The following is a 25,933-nucleotide window of genomic DNA, read 5'->3' on the forward strand; positions in this document are numbered from 1 at the left end:
GACGGTAGCCCACAAGGCTCCTCTGTGCCTGGAATTTTTCAGGAAAGAATACTGGAGCAAGTGTCCATCTCCTACTTCAGTGGATCTTCCCAGTCCAGGGATAGAACCTGTGTCTCTTGAGTCTCCTGCATTGGCAGCTGGATTCTTTACCATTGTGCCACCTGGAAGCCCCCATCAAAATGGTTAATTAAAATAACAATAATAGTCAAGTTCTGCAGACATTTTAAGCACCACTTTTCTCATATTACTATTTCAGCAACTTTATGGGACAAGAACTATCATCCCTCCTCCTTTATCTGAGGAACCTGAGGCACAAAGAGCTGTCCAGACCACACAGCTAACTACAGAACCTCAATCTGAGCTCAGACAGTCAGAGTCAAAAACACAGATTCATAACTATAGTGCTAACCCATTCAACATAGCAACTAAACAGGACCTACAACTCAAGCCATTGATTGTAATTCCATGGAATGAAATCATTCATAGCATAAATAATAATTCATAGCCTAAGAAAATGTAGTGTGTTCCCAATCTTTTTCCCAATTCATATAGCTTTGATGCATTTGTTTACCTGATAAATAAAATTATCAGGTATTTGAGAATTAGGTGGCTATCACAGTTCTAAGAGACAGCATACTGACCTGAAGGATACAATAGAGAAGCTGAATATTTACTGAAGAGATATGTGGCATATACATGGAAAAAGGTAAATTGAAATGCAGGTCACCCATAGAAGAGATGTCATCTTTCATTCATTCATCCCTTTAGCACACGTCTTCTCTATGCATCTTTAAGCTACTCACTCTAGGAAACTTCCCTGGTGGTCCAGTGGTTAAAAATCCACCTTGCAATGCAGGGGACGCAGGTTTGATTTCTGGATGGAAAACTAAGATCCTACGTGCCACAGAGCAATTAAACCCACATGCTGCAACCACTGAGCCCACGTGCTCTGGAACCCATGTGACACAACTAGAGTTTCATGCACTGCAATGAAAGACTGCACACGATGCCATGGAGATCCCGCATGCCACCACTAAGACCCGGTGCAGCCAAATATAAATACATACAATTACGCTGCTAAAAAACAACACTAACTCTAATTCTGGCGCTATACTGGAAAGTGGAGGAACAAAAGAAAGTTTATGTATTCCCTGCACTCAAGGAATTGACATTTTACTAGGGGACATATACATACACACGCTGGGTCTGCAAGATCCTTTGGGGAAGGAAATGGCAACCCACTCCAGTACTCTTGCCCAGAAAACCACATGGACAGAAGACCCAGGTGGGGCTACAATCAAAGGGTTGCAAAGAGTTGACATGACTGAGCGATTAAGCACGTGTGCGCGCGCACACTCACACACACATACCCCTACACGAATTACAGAACCTCGTAATAATGGAAGCATGCACAAACCCTAAGGGCTCAAGGACAGAAATCATTCGTATAGAACTAAATGCAAATGAAAATTATTAACTGATTACAGTCAACTAAATGCTAACTAAAGAAATTCCCATACCATTTTTCACTTGTGGTAACACAAAGACCTTTGGTTTTCTGTAAAGGACAAGACAGTAAGTACAGGAATTTGTGGCCCATATAGTCACTGTTGCAACTACTCAGCTGTGCTATGGCAGCACAAAAGCAACCATAGACAATCTGGAAATGGATGAACTGGGCTGTGTTCCAATAAAACTTAACTTCTGGATACTGAGATTTGAATTTCATATAATTTTCACTCCTTTTGATTTCTTCAACCATCCCATTTTTAACTCACAGGTGATATAAGGAGAGGCAGAGCGCCAAATTTGACCTGTGGGTTCTATTTGCTGACCCCCATCTTAGAGAATGTGCGTGCGTGTGTGCTAAGTGTCCAACTCTTCATGACACTATGGACTGTAGCATGCCAGGCTCCTCTATCCATGGTGTTCTCCAGGCAAGAATACTGGAGTGGGTTGTCATACCCTCTTCCAAGGGAACTTCCTGACCCAGGGACCCAACTTGCGTCTCCTGCAGCTCCTGCGTTGCAGGCAGATTCTTTATCTCCGAGCCACACAATCATACACAAAGACATTAGACATGAAAGGATAGAACAATTCCAGTTTGCTTTGGAGACTGAGAGTGATGTAGAGCCTTGACCGTGGTATAAGTACAATGAGAGGCTGGGCAGTTGCTGTATAACAAAGGTGTGTCACCATTGAAGGAGAGGTACAGTTCCCACATGGGAGGGCAGGAAAAGAAGGTGTGGCATTTCCACTGAGGTAGTGGGGTTGTCCCCACCAACCATGGCATGGCTGGTCATCTGAATGTGCCACTGGACAATGTATTATGTGTTGAAAGGGAGTAGATGTCTCTCTCATAGAATCTGGAGCATCACATTTTAAAACAGTGGATCCTTGAACAATTCAGTGGTTAGCGGCACCAATCAGTATCTTACAGTCCACGCTATGTCTATGGGGCTCCTCCATATCCACATTTTGCATCCTTGGATTCAACTAGCCATGCATGGGATGGTATAGGACTGTAGTATTTATTGAAAAGAACTGCGTAAAAGTGGATCCAAGTAATTCAAACCTGTATTGCTCAAGGGTCAACTGTATTCTACTGAAAGGGAGTCATACGTGCTAAAGCAGAGAGAAAATAAAAGCGAAAATGCAGTAAGAACCCTTCAAATATTTCATTTGGTCAAGGAGACTTGTCTGTTACAAGAGAAACTAGCAAGGCTGGGATCAAACATCAGTTGTTGACTCCAAAAAAGAAACTATACAGAAAAAGAAGTCAGTCAGGTTTAGTTTATCAGGAGGCAAGAGAGGGACTGACTGCAAGTGGCATATTAACTAGAATTTTTGGAGGAAGTTTGGCAGATTATTCCGAAATGACCAGCACTCTGTGAACAGATCCCTGCAACCTCTGTCCCATTGCTGAATGGGCAACAGGACCAGCTGCCTCTGCTGTCACTCCATCTGCAGTCTCAAGAGCTACATGTGGAGAAACATGACTTCAGTTGGACAGAAAGGGGACTCATCACTTGCAAAAGGCAGAAGGCACCAGTGGAAATTTTTTGCATTCATCTTTTTCCCTAGGTTTTGCTGCGAGCTCCTTAAAAGAAATTTTTAAGTGATAAGGTTAGGAGGTTGAGGGGGAAAAAATGGCCCAATTGGCTTCCATATCTGGCCTCTGAAATTTGATCATCACATAAAATTTGAGGTTTATAAGTTGCCAAAATAAGGGAGATATACTACATAGTATACATACATACACACACACACACATATATATATTTGATGCTAAATATCCCTTGCCTTGTGGGCTAATAAAGCAACGATAATCTACAAAAGCTGTCTTTAATGCTCCCAAACATCAGCAAGACATAGAAAATTAGCAAGAACCATACACTTTGTATGGTTTTCCCAGGATGCAAACGGTTTTCACAGGCTAGTTATCATCAAGCTGGTATGAAAACAAACCAAAATTAAAACCAAGATCTTCTCCCTTCTATTAAAAGCCTATTCTGCTTTTTTTTCCTTTTGCATTATGTAGCTAGTGCTCAAAAATCAATGAGGACTCAGTACTATTAATTCACACTGAGGTTGTTCTAAAGATTTTTCTAGGGCTTTTTAAAAGAAAAGCAGCAGAAATCAGAGAAAATAATTGGTTAATTCATTATTAACAACCCTTATCTCTAAGGCTACTTTTATAACTTTTCCTTTGTGTAATTTTTCTTAGTTTCCAATGTTTTTTTTTTTTAATGGTTTTTGCTTATGTAATTAAAGAACAAAATCATGAACTTTTTATTTAAAATATTAGTGGAAAAATAAAGAAGTGTTATTGAATAGTTATCATATGACAATGAAACATAGATGATTAATTCTCAACTCAGACCAGGAGAAATAAATATTTAACTTTTACATGATACATTTTTTTCTAAGTGAAAATAGTCACCCTTCCTCTCTTTTTAAGGAAGGATTATCAATATGTATGACCATTTTGTAAAACAGTTTGAGTTACTTCCAGTTATTAGGTATTATTACTCAGTTTCTTAAAGCACAGTATCCTTGCTTCTCTCGAACTTTCTTAGTGTTATCCTACCTTGGGTTTCCTCAGAAGTTGAGTAATGAGCTATTTCTGGTGTTTTCTCAACCTTATAGGGCCCAGGTTTTCTTGGGAGTTTTGTGTTCCCTTATTCAAAACCTTCATTTTTAAAACCCCCAATAAACTACAAGTAATACAATAAAAGTCATGTTAACTAATTAGTAAAATGCTAATATGAATTAGAAAATGATTCTATATTAGAAAACATTATTTTAAAATATAATATTTCATGGAAGTTCATTGCTTTACCTAAATGAGTTGTATCTCATTTAATAGATTTGCCTCAAATACAAGTCAATGATAATTTCTAATCAATTTTTCAAATTCAGATGAGATCTTTTAGCAGTTAAAACACTTCAATTAAACAAATTCCAGTTGTTTAATTCTCTTTTCTTGAAATCCTTTATATAAAGATAATGAAATGCTAAATTCCAACAGATGTACAAATCTAAATGAGAAAGCAATTTGAATTTGCCATCACTGTTAACAATATATCTGATGGAAGGCATAAAGATATATTGAGACCATTACAGTGCCTGCACATAACAAGTGCTCAATAAATATTTGTCAAGTGAGTATGCTGCTGCTGCGTCGCTTCAGTCGTGTCCCACTCTGTGTGACCCCATAGACGGCAGTCCACCAGGCTCTGCCGTCCCTGGGATTCTCCAGGCAAGAACACTGGAATGGGTTGCCATTTCCTTCTCCAATGCATGAAAGTGAAAAGGGAAAGTGAAGTCACTCAGCATGTCCGACTCTAGCGATCCCATGGACTGCAGCCCACCAGGCTCCTCCGTCCATGGGATTTTCCCAGGCAAAAGTGCTGGAGTGGGGTGCCATTGAGGAGCTATAATTCTCAGCCCTGCATTAAAGGAACAGTGGATATGTGCAGAGAGCACCAGCAGTATTTTCATTTTCCTTACTGTCCTCTTCAATAATTATAACAGATAAGTTTTTAATCTTATTTTTATGCCAGTACTTTTACTACCCATGAATACACAATAACCTGGGTTCAGGATAATTATTTACATCACTTTACAGAATATGGCATCTTAAGCGACCAGATGACTTTCCCTAAGACTTGTGGTGAGAAAATAGCAAAATTGAAGATGCTACTTAGCTCCTCTGAGAGTCCTAGAGACTCTCATCTGAGAGTCCAATGCTTTCTCCTCCCTGTGTGCCTTTCTTCTTATTCTTTAATGGAATGTTGGGAAGATGTGTGGGTGGTAGGATCTGAGTATTGAAGATGTGTGCCACAAAATTAAAATGCTTACCTATCATAACATTTAAATAAACTATGGGAGAATTCAACGGACAGAGGAGCCTGGAGGACTAGAATCCATGGGGTCACAAAGAGTTGGATATGACTGAGCAACTATCGCTTCGCTTCCCTAGAGGCTCAGTTGGTAAAGAGTCTGCCTGCAATGCAGATCTGGGTTCAAACCCTGGGTTGGGAAGATCCCCTGGAGAAGGGAATGGCAACCTGCTCCAGTGTTCTTGCCTGGAGAATCCCATGGACAGAGGAGCGTGGCAGGGTACAGTCCATGGGCCCACAAAGAGTCAGACACAACTGAGTGAATTTCACTTTTCACTTCTCACGTTCATAAAGCTGCAAGTTTTTGGATCGGACCAATTACTACACTCAACCACTTATTAATCATCAAGATGAATGTGTTTTGTAGATGTATTTGTTGCTACGTCAGCTTATTTGTAAGAAATGTGGAGTCAAATTTTATTTATGATGGAAATAATAAAAAATACTCCCACACGTTCTGGCCTTGAGAGTTTCCAAAGCTTTCCACATGGGTATCAATTTGGATCTTCATCATAACCTCTGGAGTAGCTAGAGGTAATATAATTGCTGCTGGAAATGACAATATTCAGATGGAACATTTCAACCAATTTGCCAGGACAATCTTCTATTTCTGTGATGCAGATGTGGAAATGGAAAATAAACAAAAAGGCAGATTGAATGCTCAGAAACAGCATGTGATCCGGAATGTTGTTCACTGCTTCTTTCAGCAAGCCACAGAAAGATAACAAAGGCTACTGCGGCCAGTACAGAGGGGAGGTGTGCAATGCTGTCCTGGCAAAAGACGCTCTTGTTTTCTTCAACAACTCCTACGCAGACCCTGAGGAGGCCCAAGAACTACTGGTTCATGCTGCCTGGAATGAACTGAAAGCAGTGAGCCCATTCTGCCGGCCAGCTGCTGAAGCTTTGCTGTGTAACCACATCTTCCAAGAATGCAATCCTGGGGTGGTACCTACTCCTATGCCCATTTGCAGGTAAAATTAACAAATAAATAAATGGGGAAATTCTGTTTGTCTGCAAACAGGGAAAATTTTCAAAAGAGGAAGTTGTCATGTACAGGAGTAAAGGCAAAAGCTAGCTTTTGTCCAGACTACAAGGTAATTAATTGGACAAAATTCTTACCCTGTAAATCTCTGATGGCTGATACAACATTATACATGGGACTTCCCTGGTGGCTCAGATGGTAAAGAATCCACCTGCAATGCAGGAGACCTGGGTTTGATCCCTGGGTCAGGAAGATCCTCTGGAGAAGGGAATGGCAACCCACTCCAGTATTCTTGCCTGGAGAATTCCATGGATATAGGAGCCTGGAGGGCTACAGTCCATGGGGTGACAAAGAGTCGGACATGACTGAGCAACTAATGCTTTAACATTGAGCTAGAAAATGTCATAAAGGTATAATATTCTATGATATTTGTTATTGTTTACATCATTTTCATATTCACAGATATCCCTACTTTCTAGGAAGTAAAAAACAAAATCCCAAACTAATACGGGTTTCATTAGTAAACCAAGATAGAGAAAATAAAGACTATAAAGAGTTTCAACATTATTTGCCAATAAACATGAGATCTTCGTGAGCTTTTCAGAATATCAAGATACATTCCACCCAATATTCTAATTTAAGTACTGACACTTTTGTCTCATGGGAGGGGTGGAAGTAGTTATAAATATTTCTTTAAATCCCCCATACTCTTTAAGCATTGAAATTTATAAATCCAAGTTCAATAGAACTATCTTTGCCTCTATTTACATTTTATATAGCAAAGATAGGAATCGACATGAATTTTGAGCTAATTAGAACAAAGTTCAAATCCTGTTTGTACTATTTTCTAGATGTATATGATCTGGGCTAAATTCAGTTTCCTCATTCGCAAGATAGAGTTGACAAGATTAAAAGATAAACTGCATCCATGGCATATATTAGAAACTGGACAGATGCTTTTTACTTTTCAAGGAAACAGGAAGACTATCAACATAGACCATTTCCATCTGTTTCAATAAAACCAGGAACTATTTAAATACTGAATAGTTTTAAGTGCTCTATTTAGCACACAAGGACCATGGAGAGGTTATTAAAACACAATGCTCCATTCTTCAACTTACTGTGGATTTTGAAGGTTTGGAGACATTTTAAGACTAATATAATTTGTTATTTCTTCAGTTAAGAGTATGTTTTCATCAGATATGACATCTAGATATCTCTTAGGGAACAACCAGAATTAAATTGAAGTGTCTTTCATATGCTAGAGCAAAATAAATTTATTGAGTAACTTTTCAACATTTACACCCTAGACCAGTTTTCATGCTTAGGCCACAGATGTCCTTTCTCAGGGTTGAATATAATTTACATTTTTTTTAGAAAAAAAAATTTGTTCTTTTTCAGAAAAAAAAAATCTCTGTCATTGAGATGTCAAATTTATTAGAATAGCGTAATTATCTCTTAAATCTGTAAGCCATTAAATGTTTTTTCCTAATTCCAGTTGCTATTTAAACAAGTATTTTTAATCTGGAAATTGTTTCAATTTTTTAATCCTATAAACAATTTATTAATATTGGGATCAAAAAAATAAGTCTAGAAATTTTCACATTTTATTGTTTTTTCTCTAAAATATAATTAATAATTGTTTAAAAATTAGACATTTCAAGAGACTTGGTCTCTGCTTTTAAGGTACAAAATTCATATAGATTATATAGGTATTAGTGTCATGAGTAATTAAGTTGTTCGATCCTTTCTGCTGTTAAACAAGTTTTGCCTGTCTGATTCAATGCAGTAAACCCTTCCACAATAACTGTTTTTTCCTAAGAAAAATTTCCTGCAGTCCTGGCAACTTCCACTTTTTGTACCAATAACATTAGGATTAAAATTGGGCTCATTGTAAATAACTAGTAAGTTTGCTCTTCAGATATTCTCATTTTGTCTCCTTGCATTTGTATTATATCTTTTATAATAGTTTCTATTTGCCTTGATATTTCAAGATGGTTCAGAAGTCTCCAACCACGTTATATTTTACTGCTACTTATTTGTAAGACTTTAAAACATATACTATTCATCCTGGTTTTCTAATCATAAACAATAACTTGTGCCGCTTTCAATGGATGATAAGGAATTTCATTTATTCAGTAAACATTTATTGAGCTCCTACTGGGCTCTAAGCACTATTCAAGGGCATTTGTCCATGGGGTGTATATTGAAGCAGCAGAAGGCAATGAGCAAGGATACATGATAAATAGACAATTTATATATTACCTTAGAAGGTATTAAGTGTCATAGGAAAGGGGAAAAGTGCCCCAGAAGTGCCAAAAGTTATATTTGCTGCTGCTAAATCACTTCAGTCGTGTCCGACTCTGTGCGACCCCATAGACAGCAGCCCACCAGGCTCCCCCGTCCCTGGGATTCTCCAGGCGAGAGCACTGGAGTGGGTTGCCATTTCCTTCTCCAATGCATGGAAGTGAAAAGTGAAAGTGAAGTCGCTCAGTCATATTTAGGAAGTGCCAAAAGTAAACTTGAAAACAGAGCGCTACAGGTAGTTCTAATTAGTTAGGGTAACTGTACTGAACCCTCCATACTTGCTTTTTGAAACACTTTGTGGAATTATAAACCAGGCTAGTGTTAGTCAATTATGTTGTATTTGCATTCTGAGAATATTCTTAGCTTTTACATAATTGTATAGTCACATACACAGCAAGTACCTGGAAGAGTTCTCTGTGTTATTTATCCCTGATCTCAGTCATTTGTTCCATAGAAAAATCCTGTTGTTGTTAAGTTCTCAACTTTGATTCACCTCTTGTTCAGCTAGAATAGAGGTTTTACACATTACATGTAAAAAGTTATTTTTTATAACCTTACATATATGTGTGTTTGACTGGTACTTAAGTCTTGTGCTACCTTCAGTTTTCCTTAAAATTCTTGCATACGGACCAGTTGTGGGGGCTGTGCTGTAATGAAGACCATATAAGGCAATCCTGAATTTTGTTCCTTTGTGGGGAATATTTTTCTCTTGCCAGATAGTAGTAAGATTATTTCTTTAATTCTTGAGATTCAAAATACTTGTAAAATTCACCTGGGAGTAGATTTCTTCCCTATAAGTAATATAAAAATAATGGCTAATATATTTTCCTCATCAGATTTATATCCTTTTTATTAAGAATGTTTTCTTATAGTGTATCTCTGAACATTTTTCTATCTTTTTTATGTGCTCTAGTTTCTTGTTGGGATACATTGTTAATTTGTACTTTGAATTTCTTGCTTGATTCTCGCTCTCCTCGTCGCCTTACCCACCATTTTTATCTTTCATTCTTTCTTTCTGCATTCAGTTAGAACTTCTAAAGTTTTCCTCTATCATTTGTTCAATATCTTGCCAAGTCATTTCTTTTTCAATGGAGATTTCACGTTTCAGTGAAACGAAGTTGTTTTCACTTTTCTGTAGTCTTTATTTTCTTCAGTCACTGTCATGTTTAACTTAACCGAGTTTTCAGTCTACTTTCCTTTTCCTTTTGATTTTTTCCCTTGTGAAAAACTCTTCTGTAAAGGCCATGCTTCAGTGAAAGGCTTCATGTCAATGAAAACAAAAAACCATTTTTTAATTCTCTAGTGTTTTTTAACTTATAATAAAAAACAACTTGCCCAGGTATTTGCTTTCTCCACATAATGTGGGGCTAGTTTTCTCATATGTCCCATGTTGCTTTTACACAGTTTAATTGTAACATCTGAATACAAAAAGATGTGCTTATGCGACTCAAGGATGGAACCAAGCATAGTTAGAAGCAAGCCAAGCAAGGTTTCTACAGTTCTTCAGCTTCGCAGAAGGCTGAAAGCCCCATTGCTTCCCCTTCTCTTGCAGACATGTTAAGAATCTACATCTCATTGTTATACTCATGACCCTCATTGTATCCCATCACATCTGTATGCACAGCACAGTCACTTCACACATGTTCATTTGGTCCATATTGGCAAGTGGTTGCCTGGAAAAGTGGGAATGTAGGCCTGAGTGTTAAAAAATACATATGTATATGTAGGTGCACATACACATGTATGGACACACACTTTCCTACTCTACACTTCAAATATTGAATGAATAACACTGCTATTATCCTTAATTTCATTCATCTTTAATATCCTCTTATTATGCATCCCAAATATCTTAATTTGGAACTAACCTGGTTTCTCCTGTGTAGTCTATCTTATTTTCTATAAGATAAACTTGAACAAATATTAAGCCACAAAATTCTATAGAATCCAACTAGTCTACCTCGTCTTTCTTCAGCCTCTTCACTCGTGTGTGTGTGTTAGTCTCTTAGTCGTGTCTAACTCTTTGAGATCCCATGGACTGGAGCCCACCAGGCTCCTCCATCCATGGAATTCTCCAGGCGAGAATACTGGAATGGGTAGTCATTTCCTTCTGCAGAGTCTCCACTCACAGTACAACACAGAGATGACAGTTACAGCTTCATTTTCACATGGACGTTACTCTAGCTCTCTCAGATCAAAGCACACACAGCTATGGCACAGGACTCAGCTTCTCCAAGGGCAGGGCAGGGTATGGACCCCCAAGCTCTTCTATAACCATCCAGGAAGGTGATGTTACTCTGTTTCAAAGAACAAAGCACACAGAGACACTGACTGTGTTCCTCAAGCGCTGCCCATCAGCCCTGAGATTATAGAAAAACCTCTCAGGCTGGAGACTGCTTGACAATGATCCCTGACTTTAATGTGTGTGCTTTTAAAGTTCTGTATAACTTGTTTCTGAACCTTTGTAGTGATTTTAATATGAAGTTGAGAAAAAACATACCGGGGATTTCTAATCTTTTTACCTTTTGAACCTCAAAGTTCTTTCCTCCAGTAGCATTAGTGATGTTTTAAAAACAAGATAGTATTTCATCTCACAGGATAATATACTATATATTTCATTAAGTCTCACGTTTTTTACAAAAGGATCTATACATGGACACTTTTGCAAGAACAGACAGTATACTACAATGATGCTTTGAAAATATAGGATTTAGGCTCCAATTTGGCTTAAGGGTGCAGTGATTCATTAAATTTTGTTCTCCTTAAATCATTTTAGAGAATACTGCTTGGCAGTAAAGGAGCTCTTCTGTGCAAAAGAATGGCTGGTGGTGGAAGAAAAGACCCACAGGGAACTCTACAGATCCGGGATGCTTCTGTTCTCCATGCCAGACTGCAACAAACTCCCCAGCATGCACTGGGACCCCATGGCCTGTACCAGACTGCCATACTTAGGTAACAGAGTTCTCTTGAGACCTTGGAGATTCAGAGAAATGCACTATTTTGAGAAAACTGAGGTGTGAATTTAAATCTCCTATCATTTCTAGGCATTTCTAATTTTTTTTTTGAGTTCTGCCTTCCTTCCATACCTAATAATAGAATCCTACTGCTATCCTAATTGCACCAGTTAGCAGCATAAGGATTTATTCCATTTGTTCTAAAAGAAATTAAAGAGTACTTTTCAGAGCTGTTGAAGATCTTACCTTACTTCATAAGCAGATCTGATGACAGCTTATAACATTTTTTGGAATATGCAGAGCAATGGCTAAGAAACATCTCATATTTTGTCAGAGAAGTGGAATAAAGAAATAAAGTCCTCTTTCTTAGCCAAGGAAGCAGATTTTTCAGCATGCAAAAATAAGCCACATGTTTGAAAATGCTGATCTCACGAAACAAAGCTGAATGGCTGCATGTTGCTTTAATGAACTTCATTTGTAAGGAACTATGTGGTTAGCCCTAACAGCTGGATTCATTCCAAAGACGCAATCCTTTCACATTTGAATGCAAAAAATGTTTTCCCGTTGTATATTAAAAAGCTGAAAGGGAACTTGTATTTCTTAGCACTCTCTCACAGAACATAGGAGCTATCTGGATGTTCCTAAAACAAATTTTTATCCTTTCCCCTTCAGATTATAAAAAAGAAAACTTAACAAGTAAGTATTTTTGTTTGTGCCCTTGAACCTTATGTGTATGTAACTGGATTCATGCATGCGTATTTACACCCATATTTCATGATGTCTAGGACAAAGTACAGTCTCTCTCTCTTAAAGGCTTTTCACTATACTCATCCAGGGTAGAATATGAAGGCAGATCATTGGAGATCCCAGTTTACAGCTCCTAATTAGGCCATGGAGAGCACGATATTTAGTGAATGATATAAATCCTATTTCCATCCCAAAGTTATTGAGCAGCATTGTCCCTTCTATGGCCATAAAATAAGCCAATTTAAATTATCATCTTTTGATTTCACATTCATGATTTTTATATCACCTAATTCTTTATAGAGGAAAAAAGTGTTTTGTGCCCTTGAAACCTTATGTGTATGTAACTGGATTCGTGCACGTCTATTTACATCCATATTTTATGATGTCTAGGACAGAAGTATAGTTTCTCTTAAAGTACAGTCTCTCTTCATTGAGCCAATTCATGCTCTTTCTTTGTGACAACTGGTCCTTCTTTTGGAAGACAGGTGTTTTTTTAAAACAGCTGGTTTTTGGTATATAGTTTACTGGGTCAAATCAAACAGTTTTAAAGGGGTCATCTCAAAATCTCTAGGAAAGAATTCTGCAGTCTTATCTACAGACCTTCCCCAACTCAACAATGAAACTTGTAGGTACCGTTTTAGAAAAGCAGGGGCACTGCTTGATTCAGGCTCTGGCACATGTTATTCCTTTTTTGTGAAATACTATCTCTCCTGACTCCCCCTACCCCCTTCCCCATGGCCGCACCCACACATATACCTTCGACCAGTTACACCTACTCACTCTTAATATTTAACTTAAAAGTTACTCTAGAAAACCTAGCCAGAATGCCGAAACCTGGACTCGGGCTACCCTTGGATTCTCACAAGCATCCTTGTTCTCACCACTCTTGTAACACTCTTCATATTTTATTGTAATTATTTGTTTTCTAATTGCTTCCCAGCTAAGTACTTTAACATAGAGAGTTGTCATGTCCACCACAGTGTCCTTGACACTTAATAATCAATATTCATTTAATAAGTCCATTAATATGTGGATGAATGAGTGAATAAGACTCCTCTGATGTTCAAAGGCAACGGATAAAGAGATAAAACTGATGAGAGAAGAAAAAGATTAAAAGGAAAGAAACTGGAGACTGAAATTGATAATGTGGACCCAAAGAGATAATTGATATTGCTCTAGGGAAGATGAGGGCAAGTCGATCAGAAACAAAAAACAAGAACTGAGAAAGTAAAACTCTCCTGAAAGAAGAAACAATTAAACCCATAAACAATTAAATGCATAAAATTCTTGTTGAACCTGTGCCAATTTTTCATCTTGAAAAAAATCTTACTAAATCATCGTGGCTTATTCTCTTACTATGCAATTAATTCCATTTTCTGATAGTATCGATTAAAAATTACCCTTATATATACTAATAAGGTTACATTGCCAATTCCATAAATTTCATTACATTCCTTCACATGTTAAATATGGTATGAATGGCTCTGGTGAAATGCAGATACAATAATAGTCCCCTCTCTCTTTTAATGATTGGTCCTGTTTTTTTATTAGCAGGAAGGTTAGCTCTCTGATTTAAATCCCCCTTCCCACTCATCTGGTGGCTCAGCTGGTAAAGAATCTGCCTGCAATGTGGGAGACCTGGGTTTGATCCCTGGGTTGGGAAGATCCCCTGGAGGCTACCCACTCCAGTATTTTGGCCTGGAGAATTCCATGGACTGTATAATCCATGGGGTTGCAAAAAGTTGGACATGACTGAGCGACTTTCACTCACACTTCACTCCCACTCATCTTGGATTGATTTTTTAAATCTTTGAATGTCTCAGTCCAAAGAAAGTCCGAGCAGCTTTCAAACCATCACAGAGGAACCTGGCAAGTCTGTAATGCCCATCACTGCTGTGACGCTTGATGAGAAATGCTGTCATTGGTCCTGCACACATATTTTATTTATTGCATTTATTGCTGTGCTGAGTTTCTTCTAGTTCCAGGTACCTGCTGGAGCCACAGGGGTGACCAAACTCCGTCTCCATAAGCTTTAAAACCCACTTACTTAGCTGTTGGTGCTCAGGGAAAAATCACTGTGTCCACAACTAGACTAAAAAGTCATACATGGGCACCCCTTATAATCTCTGCTTTTACAAGTATCCTATTTCAAATGGCTTCAAGCACTGACAGCAATGAAAGTTTTCCTTTGACTTTGTGATGTGTTATATTAATATAGCTCCTCTATGAAATCATTGTATATGTGTGTGTGTTTTTACTATATTGCAGTTAATTGTTAATATTTCATTTAGGATCTTTTAAATCTATGTTCTATAATCTATGTCTGCACTTTTCTTCTGTGCTAACATTGTCAGGTTGTGATATTAGTATTACAACTTCCTGAAACAACCTGAAAGATTTTTCTCTTACTGGAACATATTATAAAACTGTATCTCTTCTAAGACTGAAAGAATGTAATCATAATACTATAATAACTTAAATTTCCTGATTATGACTATTTTCAGATTTTTAATTCTTCAATTTGGTAATTAGTATGTTTCTATCATTTCCCTCAAGATTTTTAAAATGTAACTCCACAGTTATATATTACTTCATATTTATTGACCTTTGAATCTATTGTTAAAATGACTTTATCATTCCTAATTTTGTATGTTTGTGCCTTTCTTTTTCTTTTAAAATTAAAATGCCACTGATTAGACTACTTGATAAATATTTATAAGACTATTGACCTATTTTTAAGTCTATCATTTCTGTTATGTGTATTCTAACTTATTAATTTCTGCTTGTACACGGCTGTTACTTTATCACCTGTTTTTCTTTGTTTTCTGTCGATTTTGTTTGTTTTCCAATGTCTTGAATTAGATGTTCAGCTCATTCACTTTCATTCTTTTAATTTAATGGAAGGAGATAATGCTATGAGTTTATCACTGAGCACATCTCTGGCCAAATCTCATAAACACTGTTAGGAAGTTATTTTGTAATCTGTAACTATGGCTAATTTCTACTCTTTGATTGAAAGGTTATCAATTTCTTTCTTTTTTTTAATGTCCTATTGGATTTTATTTAATCTACTATTAATTGCATTTTGATCAAAGAATAGATCTGCATAATTTCTTCTTTTGAAATTTACTTGGATACATAATCTTAGTAATTATGACCTGACAAAAAAGATTATGTCTATTGGTATCCCACAAATATTTAAAAATAAAGTTTATCTCTCTTTTTAGGGTACAAAGTTCATTCTTTAGTATTAAGACATTCTTGTTGATCATTAAAATATTTTCTATCCGTGTTTTCTTTACTTAATCAAATAAACGGATTTAAAATATAATTGACAGTGTGATTTTAATAGATATACAATGGACTTTGCACCCCATGAACAGAGAGATTTAGTATGACATCTTTTGGTTTCCCTGGTGGCTCAGATGGAAAAGAGATTTAGTGAGATTTAGTATGAGATCAGGGCTTTTCCCAGTGGCTCAGACGGTAAAGAATTTGCCTGCAATTCTGAGGAGACCCAGGTTCAATCCCTAGGTGGGAAGATTCACTGGAGAAGAGGAATGGCGACCCACTCCAGTATTCTTGCCTGGAGAATTCCATGGACAGAGGAGCCTGGGGGTGTGGGGTACAGTCCATGGGGTCGCAAAGAGCTGGACACGACTGAGTGACTAACACACATATTTTTGGTTTCCAGCAGTAATGCAGATTTTACCTTATTTGTATATTGCACTGAGCTTTTTAAAAGGAGTTTGAAATGAGTTTGTTAGATGAATCAGCTTTCTCATTGTGTCCTACTATTTCCATTTTCCACATTCTTCCATTCATTTTTGTAAAGCAATAATACATATATATAAAAGCTCAGCTTCAGACAATCCTGACTAATTTCATAAAAATATTTTGTTTAATAACAATTTCCATGATTGTTGTCAGGTCATAAACAATATGATGCCTGTAAAGAACACTAGCTCAGGATCTGCATTTGTCTTGGGAAAAACGTGTTCTTTCTCTGTGTCTTATCTTTAAAATTCTTTGAGTCTATAAGCTGGATAACTCAGACAGTAAAAACTCTGCCTGCAATGCAGGAGATCCGGGTTCGATCCCTAGGCTGGGGAGATCCCTTGGAGAAGGTAATGGCAACCCACTCCAGTATTCTCGCCTGGAGAATCCCAAGGACAGAGGAGTCAGGTGGGCTACAGTCTGTAGGGTCACAAAGAGTTGGCCATGACTGAGTGGCTAACACACATAAGCTGGATTTACTTACAACTGGACCTCACTGGATTCTTACAATTGCACTTTATAGATATAAACCCAGGGAGAACCTGATACATAAACACATGGTCTTAAGTTTAGTTTACTGATTGCTTAAATACAAAAGTTGCTTCTTAAATGTTTAAGGATGAATGAAAACACTGTTGTTGACTTACAGCATTCCCGCCAATGACGTCCTCAAAGCCAAGTGTGGACATTCCAAATGCGCCTTCCTCCTCCTCGCCCTCCTTCTCTGTCTCGCCTGCGTACTCTATGACCGTAATCATCTCTATCATGTCCAGCTTTGCTGTATTTGTGCTTCTTACCATAACTACTCTTTATTGCTGCCGAAGACGAAAACAATGGAAAAATAAGAAAAGGTGAGACTCTAGTTTAAGTTCATCACTTAACACTTTAAAATTTTTATTTATTTCACTGGAGATGGGAGGAAGCATATATATAGTCTCTTTATGACACCCATTGCCTTGTTTTAAAGTTAAGCACCCCCATCACGATCTTTAAAAATGTCAATGACTTTTTGCATAGGATCCCTTGTCCTAAGGTTAGTTTCTTGCAGAAGATAGAATCAAAACCACAATTTGGAAGAATATGGTTGTTTCTGCTCCCCATTAGCTCCTTCAGCCCCACTGCCACTACCAGACTGGATGGTGACAAAATTCCTGAAGAAAAAGAAAAAAAGTGTCTTTAGACGCCAATCTAAAATCCTTTGTTGCTCTAAAACAGAAGGATCTTTCATAAACTTGGCATAATTTGTTTTGTTTCCTCCTAAACTCCTATGTCTCTGTTGAAGCTGAGTACAAAGCTCTCACCTGGTCCTCAGCTCATTATTGATCTTACCTGTCTTACCTGCAGAGAATCGGCAGCAGTAACCCTCACCACTCTTCCTTCTGAGCTCTTGCTAGACAGACTTCACCCCAACCCCATGTACCAGAGGATGCCACTCCTTTTGAATCCCAAGTTGCTCAGTCTGGAGTATCCCAGGAATAACATTGAATATGTGAGAGATATTGGAGAGGGAGCATTTGGAAGGGTCTTTCAAGCAAGGTAAAGTTGCCCACTTCAAAAAAAATCTACCCACTAAAACACCTTGTGTCTGAACAGCTACCAGGCCGTAAACTTGATATCTGTGTAATTATGTATAATATTTATTATCAAATTAGCTAAATCTTCACATAACTCACCTTATTGTTTTGGGTACTGTAGTTTGAGTCTTGATAATTTTCCCTCTTTGCTGGAAAATAGGGCTGTATTTATGGAGACAATCTTTATAAAGTGTTCTCATGATAAGCAATTTGCAAAATTGAATATTTTTCAGAAGAGAATCTTGTCAGACATTTTAAAACAATTTCTTGCATTGCTTTTAGTATTATTTCTAAAATCTCTTCCATTTTCAATTGCTATAGTCTTCACTTAAAATTTTCTTTGAACTAATGTTTCAGTTTAAGAACTCAGAGCCTGATATGTGTAGATACTAAATAGATGTTCACAGAATGGCAAGACAGAAAAGGAAAAAAATAATGTAGAAATGGCAGATAACGTGCTCAAGAAAGGAGTATGTATTAGGGCCAATGCTAGCCCAATTAATGTCTTTGTATGAGCTGCAATAAAATAACTTCTCTTCACGTAGCTCCAGAGACACATAGCTTGGCCACAGAATGTAGACTTGGTTTTAATCACCGACTGTCACTTTGGCCTGTTGCTCTTGGGCAGGACACAACATTACCTCTACATATAGTGGCCCTAGTATGGAGGTTACATGATTAATGAAAATCTCACACAAATATTTATTGGGAACCAAAAAAAAAAAAAAATGAAGGGCTCCCCAGGTGGCAGTAGTGATAAAGAGCCTGCCTGCCAGTGCAGGAGACGAAAGAGACACAGGTTCAATCCTTGGGTCAGGAAGATCCCCTGGAGGAGGGCATGGCAACCCACTCCAGTATTCTTGCCTAAGAACCCCATGGACAGAGGAGCCTAGAGGGCTACAGTCCACTGGGTCACAAAGAGTTGACACGAATGAAGCTACTTAGCATGAAGGCATAAAACTGAAAGGCGCACTTGTAGGCCTGTAAATATAAAGATGAAAAAGTCATGGTTCCTGCCTTCTAGGAATTTAGATTCTAGCCAGCGATAAAGGGATTACAATGGTAATGATCATCTAGGCACTTCTGATTTCCTGTTATTTATAAATAACGCATCTTCAACCTTAATCTGTTTTGAAAATAACACTAGTGATTTTTAATTGGAGTCAAGAAGTTTTAAGTGTGACCATCTTTCTTTGGTTCGGTGGCTTTGGGAAAGCCTGCATGAGTGGGGGGATGTGGACAAACATGGGTAGTTATCATGTGACTATGTGTAATACTTCTGATCTTTGATTTCTTGCTCATTAAATGTATCTCTCAGGGCTCCAGGCTTACTTCCCTATGAACCTTTCACAATGGTGGCCGTGAAGATGCTCAAAGAAGAAGCCTCAGCAGATATGCAAGCAGACTTTCAGAGGGAGGCAGCCCTCATGGCAGAATTTGATAATCCTAATATTGTGAAACTCTTAGGTATGAAACTCTTAGGGACAAGTGGAGAAATGTATGCATCAGAAAAGAGAGACTTGCAAGCTTTTTCTCCTTTAAACTTCACTTCTGTTTTTTCTTTCATTCCTTGATCAGAGAGATGTCTCTGTTCCTCCCCATAGAATATTTTCTGTACCAGGGAGTGGAATAGTTCCTTAAATCACTTAAGTTCAAAAAATTGGAGTTTTAAAAATTTTCTCAGATAAATGTTTTGTCACTTCATTAACTGTCTGTTACCAATTTTATATTTTAATTGTTCATTTATTTTATATAGTTCATATAAATATACCAATTGCTAAAGTCCCTAGAATTAAAAGCTAATACCAAAAGAAACAAGCCAAGATAACAGCATTTTCATTTCCTTTCCTTTTTGAACAGAGACTTCTAATTTTTGCCTGAAAAAATAATGGAGTTAATAATCTATTTGTATGCTGGTGTGAAATTGTGATCATCTGACCTAATATTTCAAGTTGTCCAGTTTCCCTCTTAAATACAGAAAGATTTTAGAATTAACAAATGCCTTTATGGTACACAAAGAGTCGGACACAACTGAGCAACTGAACTGAACTGAACTTTTTGGTATTAAATCTAAGGTTCTATTTATATTAACATTTTTTTCTTTCTGGAAAATAAACGTTTGTAAATTTCCCTAAATGTTTAACTGCAGTAACCTGAATATTTCATCTAAGATCTTTGACTGTTTTTTTCCCATTTTTCAAATTTCACAAAATAGTTTCCTTATCATCCTTCTTCAGAAAGGAAGCAGAAAAACAGAGCAACTGTATTACATACTCAAAGCAAACATCTATTCATAAATTCATTTGCTTAATATTTATGGAGTACTTGCTCGCCAGAAAAGTGGTAGGTGTGTGGAATTGAAAGAAGACTTAAGACATAATCTCTATTTTTAAAGGGATAAAATGTTGGGGGAAAAAAACCTCAGCTGAATGGATAATTATAACAGGCTGGTAGGTAGGACGCAGGACTAAGGATAAAGAATAATGGAAGGAAAATCTGATCCAGGAAAGGTCAGGAACAGAGGCCCCCTCAGAGGACGGATAAATCAACTGAATCTTAAAAGAGAAGTAGATGTTTACACAAAGAAAGGGGGTCAGGATTCAACTATGATGCTGTCAATAGAAAACCAAGGCCCCACTTCTTCTGATCTGGTCATTTGCTTTTGGACAATGTTTTCCAATGTGTACTTTAGAAACGCAACCTCTAACAAGGGGCCTATTTTGGTTGCAGGAGTGTGTGCGGTGGGGAAGCCCATGTGCTTGCTCTTTGAATACATGGCCTACGGGGACCTCAATGAGTTCCTCCGCAGCATGGCCCCGCACCCCGGACGCGGCCTCAGTCCCAGCGACCTGCCCCCCGGCTCACAGGCCTCCAGCCCCGGCCCCCCGCCCCTCTCCTGCGCGGAGCAGCTGTGCATCGCCAGGCAGGTGGCCGCGGGCATGGCCTACCTCTCCGAGCGCAAGTTCGTCCACCGCGATTTGGCCACTAGGAACTGCCTGGTGGGTGAGAACATGGTGGTGAAAATCGCCGACTTCGGCCTCTCTAGAAACATCTACTCGGCGGACTACTACAAAGCCAATGAAAACGACGCCATCCCCATCCGCTGGATGCCCCCCGAGTCCATCTTCTACAACCGCTACACCACGGAGTCTGACGTGTGGGCCTACGGGGTGGTCCTTTGGGAGATCTTCTCCTACGGCCTGCAGCCCTACTACGGGATGGCCCACGAGGAGGTCATCTACTACGTGCGGGATGGCAACATCCTCTCCTGCCCCGAGAACTGCCCCCTGGAACTGTACAATCTCATGCGTCTGTGTTGGAGCAAGGTGCCTGCAGATAGACCCAGTTTCAGCAGCATCCACCGAATCCTGGAACGCATGTGTGAGCGGGCAGAGGGCAGTGGGGGTGTCTGAGGTCCAAGATGGGCGGAGAGAAATCGCCAGCATCTTCTCAGACTCTGGGAGCCAGAGGAGTGCAATGCCCGAGCCCCCAGGAGACCCAGATAGCAAAGAATAGTAGCAGACATGGGTACCATGCTGCTTGTTTCTCAGAAAAAAAAAAAAAAAAGACTGGGCAGAACTCCTGGAGTGGGTGGAAATTGGGTGAAGGGAAAGGCAGGCGAGAAAACGTGTCAAATAACCGGAGGTAACTACTCTTCCTCACAGGGAAAGTTTGTATTACATATTGTACCGGAAAGAATGCCATCCTGTTCAGTTCCTGAATTAGCTGGCAGCAGAATAAGGCTCTGCTGTATTAAAAATTAATATGAACTGTGGTTGAGAGCTTCATTTTTAATAGAGTTCATTCCTGTCCATTAGGAAAGTAGTGTATTTTCCTGTAAGAAATTTAGCTCAAGCATAGAAAACTCCAAAGAAGGAAAAACCATTCATTGTCTCCTCACCCAAAGATGGGTGTTGGTTTTTTATTCAATTTCTTTCTTGAGTTTAATGCACACTTTTATATTTGTTTGTATTCGACAGAGTTGTGGTTTACTTTATTGATAGAGAGTTTCCAAGGAATAAAGTGATAATCAGCAAGATTATATTTTTATTGTGAATTTTAGTTCTCTTTTTCTTTGTTTCTTTAGAAGTTTTCCTTTGTGTACACGTGTCATGAATTTAATCTGCTTGCTTTATTCTTACGGTTTTTTTTTTTCTGAAAATGTCTTTGTGTCTATTTACCTTTTCTTTTTGAAAATTTTATTGGTACCTTTTTCTTTGTCTCATCTTTCTTTATTTAGGACTTGGTTCCTTTTTGGTATTTGGCTATTTTTTCCTTTTATTTCACCTATACAACAAACACCTTGGCAGAAATAATAACTTTCTAAGTAACATTATGGACTGTTACATATATACCTTTTGCAAAGTATATTACTATTACTATTTTCTTCTGTACCTCCTTTTGAAATTACCCATTTCAAAGTTGTCATTCATTAATTTTATTGCCACAGACTATTCCACAGTTTATAACATGGGAATTCACAAGATGCTCATGTGACTGAGTTATTTCAAACTGATTTTGCTCATTCTGACATTTTTTTCCCTTCTAGAAACCAATTTGATAGGTAGCAGGATTAATATAGGGCTATTCACCAACTTTCTGCATGACTGTTCACTTGTCTTGTTACATCTTATGATTCTTAAAAAGAAAAAAGCAAGACAAAACAAAACCCTCTGAAACTCAGATTCTTGGTGCACAAGATTTCCCAGTGGAGTCCAGAAAATATATCTTTATGTGAGGCCAACATGGATATGAGTTTCTTCCTGATATTATATAACACAGAGTCTCCTGAAAAGCAAAGAAATGGGAAAGAGAAAATAGCAGTCTACTCTGTGGCCAGTTTACTTTCATTCAACCTGATTGGTAGTAAGGACAGTGGAGAAATGGTCTGAATTCTTGAAAGTAGATTTTCCAGCTGTCCTCTGGAGGGCTCTACCTGATATCTCCAATTGCACCTGCAAACAACTTTGTCATCTTTGCTAGAAAACCTGCAATGCCTTGTTCATAGTCACTGCAGGCCACCGAGACAAAAACACAGTTTTCCCTCTCTTTCACCAATGAAAACTCTTATCAGTTTTACTTTCTAAAGCCCTCCTGCACACACCACCTCCCCTTTGAAGCGACTACCCACTGTTCAAACTCTATTGCTATCTCTTCTCTCGTCTTTCTCCCATTTCAGTCCAGATAAGATTCCATGGGCTATGACAATACAAACTGACTCACAATTCTGATTTACAAATAAGGAAGCCGGGAGTTAGGACTGAGACCTTGAGACGTGCCTTAGATTCAAATCGTGCTTTGAGACAGTCATCCAAAGAGCTAGATGAGGAATGAGGTTGCAATATGAGTCTAAGACAGAAGGCCAAGAGGCCAGCAAAGCAGAAAACTTGAGGTGGACCACCATCAAGTCTGGAACTTTCCTGTAGACATCCATGGCATGACACATGTGTGTCATGTAGGCTCTGAAAACTTCAAAGACATCTTTTTCCTCAGCTGACAGAGTTTTATTATAAAAGAAAAGCCATGAAGTCAGGCCAATCAGAAAAGCTACTCTATTGAAAAGCAGGGGGACTTCCCTGATGGTCCAGTGGCTAAGACTCTGAGCTCCCAGTGCAGAGGCCCCAGGTTCCATCCTTGGTCAGGAAAGTAGATCCCACATGCCACAACGAAAAGTCCCACTTGCTGCAGCTGAGACATGGCACAGCCACATGAAATAAATGAAAATAAATTTAAAACAAAAGGAAAGCAGAGTCAGGGTAGTGAGAGTTACTTGGAGGACCTGCCATGGGGCTGGTGCAGCCGAGATCATGTTGCCCTTCGGAGCCAGGTTTCCACCAGCTTGTTCCGTTGTCTGCCACTTGGAGCTTGCTTTGCTTCCCTCCCCACTGCAGGGTAACTGCCCTTACTTTGCTGTCTCTTCCTCATGCCTTCTGCAGCCTCACAGATTCTCTGTCTGTGTGCCCTTTATGTGCTAGTGTTCAAGATCTCAAAGCAAAAATAATCATAGATATATCAGTAAATATAGTGAATGAATAAGTGGACAAGCAAGGAACTATAATAGAACCCATCCAATTTTATTAAATATTTAAAGAAACTGAAAACTAAATTAGCAACTAGAAACCTCATGACAATAATTGTAGTAATACTATCAGCTAGCTTTTCTTGAATACTTACCACATATATTCTAAGGCCTCTAAATATATGTATTTATTTCAATTAAAGTAAATGTATTAACTTAAAACACAACATCCCTGTGATGTTGTAGCATCATTATGCCCTTTTTTAGGTGAGGACACGGGCACAGAGAGGTTGTGTAACTGGGCTAAGCACACAGAGCAGCAGAGCCTAGGTTGTGACAAGAGGCTGAATTCTCAGTCACCATACCAAAGTGCTTCTAATGATTCCAGAGGAAACAACTGAAACTCGATGGCTCTGTGGAGGTGATTTATAATTTGCATCTGGTTTCAAAGCATACAGTATATCCCTTCTACTACCGATTTCCAACCCCATTCTTTTCCCTGAATAACAAAATGTATATTTTAGCATTGTTGCTTTTATAAAAAAAAATCCAGCTGATGGAATGTGTATATTTCGTGAGCTCTAAATGCATTTTTACGCTATGTCAAGATCACTGTCTTATTTCCTTGGTGCTCGTCCCAAGGTTCTGTATCTCAGGGACAAGGGCCCAGTATTTACCAGTGTTGTTTTCTTTTGTAAATACAGATTTCTTTTTCCATTTTAAAATCAGTGTATAAATTAAAAAAAAGAGAGATCAGGAGAGACATTTACAGGGCTGTTGTCACCAACGGACAGGACCGGCATCAGTAAAGCACCCACAAGTGATATTAAGTGGCAGAATATTAAATGTGACGAGTTCCAGGGACTGTGCATAGTGCCAAAAGAATGCATTTGCTGGTATCACAATTGAGCAGGAAAGGGGCCCTCCTTCCAGTCTGCAGGATATTATAAACCTGTTCTATGTCATTCAGTGTATTTCTAAGAGTACAATTTAATTTCCGAATAATATTCCTTTCTTTGGATGTACCATAATTTAGCTATTTTCCTATTTTTAAAACATTTGGGTTTTTGAACTGAAAACATTTCAGTTTTTTCCAATTTTCAACTATTACGAACAATACTGCATTGGTCATCCTCATTTGGACATGCCATAATTATTTCCTTATAGAAATTCTGAGAAAGAGAATATCCAAGCCAAATGGCATGCACAAAATTAAGGCTTTTGTTATGTGTTGTCATATCCTCTAGAAACACTGTTCCCATCTCTGCATTGTACAGGGGATGTCATAGCCCTAAACATATGCTGTCATACACAGAGAATTAATTCTGTTTTTTAGAAGGCTTTTGTCTACTTGATTATAAATAAAGATGATCTCATTTTTATTTTTAAATTACTAATGAGATTGCACTTTCCTTGTATCTAGGTCATTTTATAGTTCTTATTTTGGGAATCATCTATAAGTCATTTTTCTATGGCGTAGTTCATTTTCTGATTGATTTGTAAGTCATTTTATTTAATAAATAGTAAACCTTTGTTATACTTTGCACAAAACAGAAAAATATGTATATAACTTTTATTTTAAGATAGCATTTGCTTTATTATTGAAAAAGCATATTTGTTTATTTTTTTGAAAAAAAATCAATAATATACAAATAAAGAAAATGAAAAAACACCGCTAGTAGTAACTAACATTAACTCATGATAAATATAGTTCCAGTCTTTTCCATGTAGGTAAGAAGGTAGATGAGTAGACGAGAGAGATATAGACAGACAGATAACCATTTTAAATGAAAACAAGATCAGTCTGTTCTATTGGTTAAAGCTTTGTTTTTATCAGAGTGTATCAAACATCTTCAACATCAACAAATATTCATGGGTAACATGATGTTCATGTGTAACTTCTGATGATGAAATAATATTCTGTTATATGAAGTTACAACTTACTTAACTATTATTCCAAGGTTGGACATTTGGTTTGTTTCTGTTTTTCATTATAAAATACAGTATTTTTATAATCCTATAGTTAAATTTTGTGAGCATCCAGCTCAAGTGATTTCTTTATATATAACTCCTACAAATAGAATTTCTAGATCAAAGGATATACTTTCAAAGCTTTTAGTACACTGACCAACTACCTTCTTGAATTATCAGTATACAATCTTCCAGCT

At 37.9% G+C, this 25,933-nt stretch overlaps 1 protein-coding gene across 4 annotated transcripts in view; it reads left to right on the forward strand.

The window, feature by feature from the left end:
* The window catches only part of MUSK (muscle associated receptor tyrosine kinase), a 93,892-nt gene extending 72,102 nt beyond the window's left edge, over positions 1-21,790 (forward strand). For 2 of the 4 annotated variants that reach the window (XM_070795271.1, XM_070795270.1), the window contains 5 exons: positions 11,471-11,646; positions 16,822-17,023; positions 17,517-17,708; positions 19,065-19,213; positions 20,477-21,790. In XM_070795271.1, the coding sequence (XP_070651372.1) occupies positions 11,471-11,646; positions 16,822-17,023; positions 17,517-17,708; positions 19,065-19,213; positions 20,477-21,159 (1,402 nt within the window). In that variant the 3' untranslated portion in view covers positions 21,160-21,790. Of the gene's footprint in view, positions 1-6,000; positions 6,377-11,470; positions 11,647-12,320; positions 12,345-16,821; positions 17,024-17,516; positions 17,709-19,064; positions 19,214-20,476 lie in introns of those variants that run through there. The other 2 variants (XM_070795269.1, XM_070795268.1) reach the window with 2 other exon arrangements.
* The last annotated feature ends 4,143 nt before the right edge of the window (positions 21,791-25,933 follow it).

This window comes from Bos indicus, chromosome 8, assembly GCF_029378745.1.
Source record: "Bos indicus isolate NIAB-ARS_2022 breed Sahiwal x Tharparkar chromosome 8, NIAB-ARS_B.indTharparkar_mat_pri_1.0, whole genome shotgun sequence".
Classification (NCBI taxonomy): domain Eukaryota; kingdom Metazoa; phylum Chordata; class Mammalia; order Artiodactyla; family Bovidae; genus Bos; species Bos indicus.